Genomic DNA, 4,586 nt, shown 5'->3' with positions numbered 1-4,586 from the left:
CATCCATGCAGACACATTTCTTTCCTATGGCATCATGATTCTCTCTCACACACTGTCTTGCAACACAAAATACTTCAAGTCTTTGGTCCTCACAACGCAGGACATTGGCATATATTTTCTTATCTGCTTTCCCACTAGCTAAGTAAACCTGTCTCCTAGCTTCTCTTCTGGCAGTCTGATACAATTCCATGCTCCAATCATTCTTCCAGTCCTTCCATGCCTGTTTCTTTTCTCTAATGGCCCTGTCAACTACATTGTTCCATCACCACCACAACGTTACCTTGGGTAGAGAGGGGACTTTGCACCATCCTCAAATCTGGTCAGTAGCCCTCAACAGGTTGTCCCATAGGAACCTCCAGTTGTCTTCCACATCATGTGATGCTATATCCTCCTCTATTTCATCAAAAACTTTGAGTAATACGTCTCTAAATCTCTGTCCATTTGCAGGATCCTTAAGCTTCCAGACCCTTCTTCTCTATGCTGGTCGTTTTCTGAGCATCCATTTAACCCTGATCCTGAAGTCATTAATCTATGCTGTGGGGTGCATTCTTCACCTGGGAAGGTTTTGGCATTTATTTATAAGTAGCCATATTTCCTGTTTCCTGGTGAGGATGTAGTCAATTTGACTAGTGTGTCCACCAGACCAGTAGGTGAATAGGTGACTGGCAGGTTTCCTGAAGTTAGTGCTACAGACCATAAGATCATCTGCATTGCAGAACTCCAGCAGCCTGGTTCCTTCCTCATTGCAGGAATCGAAGCTATAGCCTCCATGTACGTCATAGAAGCCCTCTGCATGTTGTCCAACATGCCCATTGAAGTCACCAGCCACAAAGAAAAGGTCCTGTCATTCGTCAACGAGGTAGTCTGCAAGAGGGTGTCATAAAATCAGTCTTTCTGTTCATCAGGTAGCCCTGGCTGAGGGGTGTAAACTGAGATAATGGTTGTTAATCCATGTTGCAGCACTAATCTAATCTTAAGTATTCTATCACAAACTCTGATTACCTCGATTACCTTATTAACCTGTTTCTCTGCAAGAAGTATACCCACGCTCCTGACCCTGTCAATGTTCCCTGCCCAGAAAATCTTATACCTATGTTCTTTGCTTGTGAGAAACCTAGCAGAACTTCCTCTTCACCTTATTTCTTGGATACAGCACAAATCTACATGTCTCCATTATATATATATAAAGAGATGGATGGATGGATATGTATATTATGTTTGTATATAGCTGAAACAGTGGAATAAGTTTTATGGTGAAAGGAAGTAGAGAAGTTTTGCATTTCAAGCAGAATCTTTTGTTGCAGAAAAGAATGTCAACTGATGTTGAATAATAAATGTGTGTGTGTGTAAAACCAATGATTGTTATGCTAATGTGTTGGACTATAACCACATGCTCATAAATTCATATCTTTTAACAATAATGTTGTTATTCCCCTTAGTGAGACCAAACTCTGTTTTCTATTATCTGTGTTTGACAAAGCAGGTTTCATTCTTACTTTACAGTTAAATGGTTTGTTGTGAAAAAAAAACCCATCCAACTGTAAAAATAATTGCTTTAGTAAAATAACAATCCTTGGACATGCAAATGCCTCAATGAGGAAACCATGTACGTGGTTGCTTAGCTTACTAGAGATAACAGCCAAATTTTCCCCAAAAGTTCATACTACTGTCTTAAAACATGAAGGACCCTGTATGATGCAGTCTTAGACACACTATGTTTCTGAAAATATTAAGATGATCAAAAATGGTATGTTGCTCATTGCAGGTTTGCTAAGCATTTTTCAGGGATAATGCATGTAGTACCTTACAACCTAAGAACCTCTTCATGGTTATTGACCTGTTAAAATTTCCCTTAAATCATAAAAAGGAAGCAGTAATATAGTTCTAGAATCATCATCTCTAAAAAAAAGTAAGCAGACTTATCATCAGTGACATTCTACTATGCCATTTCAAATTTGTTTTTGTAAGACAATGTTTAGTATGCGTGTAATAAATTATATAGTTATTTATTAATTTAGTAACGCTATTTTTATTTGGTGTTTTCAGTTACAAATTGGATGCTATTCAAAAATGGCTGAGCAAACTTGACGGACAATATTCAGAAAAACTCAAGCAAACATTATTGGTATAAACCATGATTTATCTATTAAAAAAGTGCTATTTAAAAAAAAAGCAAAAATCAAAAACAAAAAAACACAACAAAGTAAAAAAAAGTTCTATATTTCTTTAGTATGAAGTATTATGAATCAGTAGACGACAAAGGATATGGAAGCCAAATTTTAATAGATGAAAGAGATTAAAAAACACACACACACACGCACACACTCACACACACACACACACACACACACACACACACACACACACACACACACACACACACACACACACCTTGTAAACTATTTTTGAGTGGTCCAAAGATATGATCAGAAGGGGTGAGATCTGGACTGTAGGCAGAGTGTTCCAGCACCTCAGAACCCAATTGGTTAATGGTTTCAATGGTCTGGGCAGCTGTGTATGGGTGTGCTTTGTTAAGCAACAACAATACTTTCTTTGACAATAGGCTTCGGTATTTGGTGCAAATTGCTGGCTTCAGTTTGTTGGCCAGCAAAGCACTGTATCTTGCACTGTTGATTGTACACCCTCACCTTTCCCGTGGAAGACTGAGTCTTGAATTTCTTCATTGCTGGCAAGCTAGGATGTTTCCACTCCAAACTCTGTCTTTTGGATTCTGCCTCACAATGACGGACTCATGTTTCATCTACTGTGACTAATTTGCTCAAAAATTCCTTACCCTCATTGTTGTAGTGATCAGGTAAATGCTGGCAGACCTCAAGACGTTTGTGCTTGTGCTCTGCAGTAAGCTCTTTTGGCACCCATCTTGCTCAGACTTTATGGAAGCCAAGCTCATCATGGATGATTTGGTGGGCAGAACCATGACTAATCTGCAGAGAATGAGCTACCACATCAATGATAACTCACCGGTTCACCGTTATCATCTTTCAAGCTTGCTGAATTTTCTCGTCATTGGTGGGGGTTGACAAGCTTCCTGCTCCTTTTTTGTGTGTCATGCTTATCCGGTCACTTTTAAACTTCCCAATCCACTCAGACACACTTCTACACAGTAGTGCATTGTATTGTGCTAAAAGCCTTCAATGAATTTCAGCATCTGACACATCATTAGACCAGTGAAATTGGACCACTGTTCTTTGTTCTTGTTTGGTGCCCATTGCTAGTGGAGCAGCCATCCTTACACTGTAAAGGCAGAAAGAAAAATAGTGCGATCAGTCTCAAGCTTTAATCACATGACCACAATAGGACCAACTATAAACAGGCATGCGCAGAGGCAGTGTGACAATAATAAAGATATGTTATGGTGAAAGTGGGGGATAATTTTTGACTTTCCCTTGTATAAATCTGTATATTTGTAAAGTGATTGGCATTAAGAAAACTATCCAGACAAAGAAACCATACCAAAGCAGACAGTAGAGCTTAATGCAGTCTTCATGGCTTGCCAACTTCTGTGAAACCATCCAACCCAGGCCAGCATAGAAATTAAGTGATGATGATGATGATGATGATGGTGGCTCTAAACAATCATAATGGGGAAATGCATGTAGGAAGTATAATATAAACTTGTGTTTATCCTCATTTCTCTTACATTGCTCTGAAGCTAATAACTAGTAATACTATTTAGTATAGAAATTACTTAACAACTATGCAGGAAGCAGACTGGATTATGATAATCTAGCTCTAAACGTAACAGTAGCAATCATACATCTATTTGTATACACAGGATACACTAATGTGTGTGTGTGTATGTGAGTAAGCACATAAATGTGAAACAAGGTGGAAAAAATTATACTCGAATACTGGAGGAGTGTAATATGCTTATTATTAAAGCTACAAAAACATCACAAATAACTGCTACTCAGAGTTTCATGTTCCTGTTAATTGGGCATTTGTGATCACAATTCTTTCATATGATCCGCTTGAAAATATTAAGATATTTTTCTTGACATGAAACCAATGGTAGCCTTAATACACAAATAAATAAATTTTATCCACCAGTGCAGTGTTGAGCACTCATTGTTTGACGTATATATATGCATATATATATATATATATATATATATATATATATATATATATATATCTATAATAAAGGTTATGAAGAGTATTGGAGTCAACCAAACCCTAAAGATACAGGTAATACCGAGTAAGTGCTGTATACCGACTAGTTTTGGCCCTGTCGTTGTATCAGCATGAGTGGGGAATATAACATAGGTCGTGTATTAGCGTGTGTATGTATAAAGAAAAAAAAAAGAATAAAGAGACCAATGGCAAAGTTAGAATTATATTTTATGGATAAAGTCTTACAGCTATTTCAGGGAAAATCCAATATATCCCTTCATCGGAGACGGTAATAGTAGAGAAATGGATTATTACATCTATAAGAGGATAGTTGTAGTAAGAAGTGAGAGCGATGAGCATAAAAAAGAACAAAGAAGAAACAGTACTTGGAGTGTAGCTCCATTCCAGCAGTAAACATCTATGTAAAGAATCCTTGTGGGTATTTTCCGGAG

General features: G+C 37.6%; 1 protein-coding gene across 1 annotated transcript in view; it reads left to right on the top strand.

The window, feature by feature from the left end:
• The window catches only part of LOC128249716 (uncharacterized), a 113,915-nt gene that overhangs the window by 75,903 nt on the left and 33,426 nt on the right, over positions 1-4,586 (top strand). Inside the window, exon 15 of the mRNA XM_052974148.1 lies at positions 2,047-2,125. Coding sequence (XP_052830108.1) covers positions 2,047-2,125 — 79 coding nt within the window. The remainder of the gene's footprint in view (positions 1-2,046; positions 2,126-4,586) is intronic.

Source organism: Octopus bimaculoides, chromosome 17 (genome assembly GCF_001194135.2).
Source record: "Octopus bimaculoides isolate UCB-OBI-ISO-001 chromosome 17, ASM119413v2, whole genome shotgun sequence".
In the NCBI taxonomy this organism is placed as follows: domain Eukaryota; kingdom Metazoa; phylum Mollusca; class Cephalopoda; order Octopoda; family Octopodidae; genus Octopus; species Octopus bimaculoides.
This window is presented reverse-complemented; position numbering and strand designations above follow the sequence as displayed.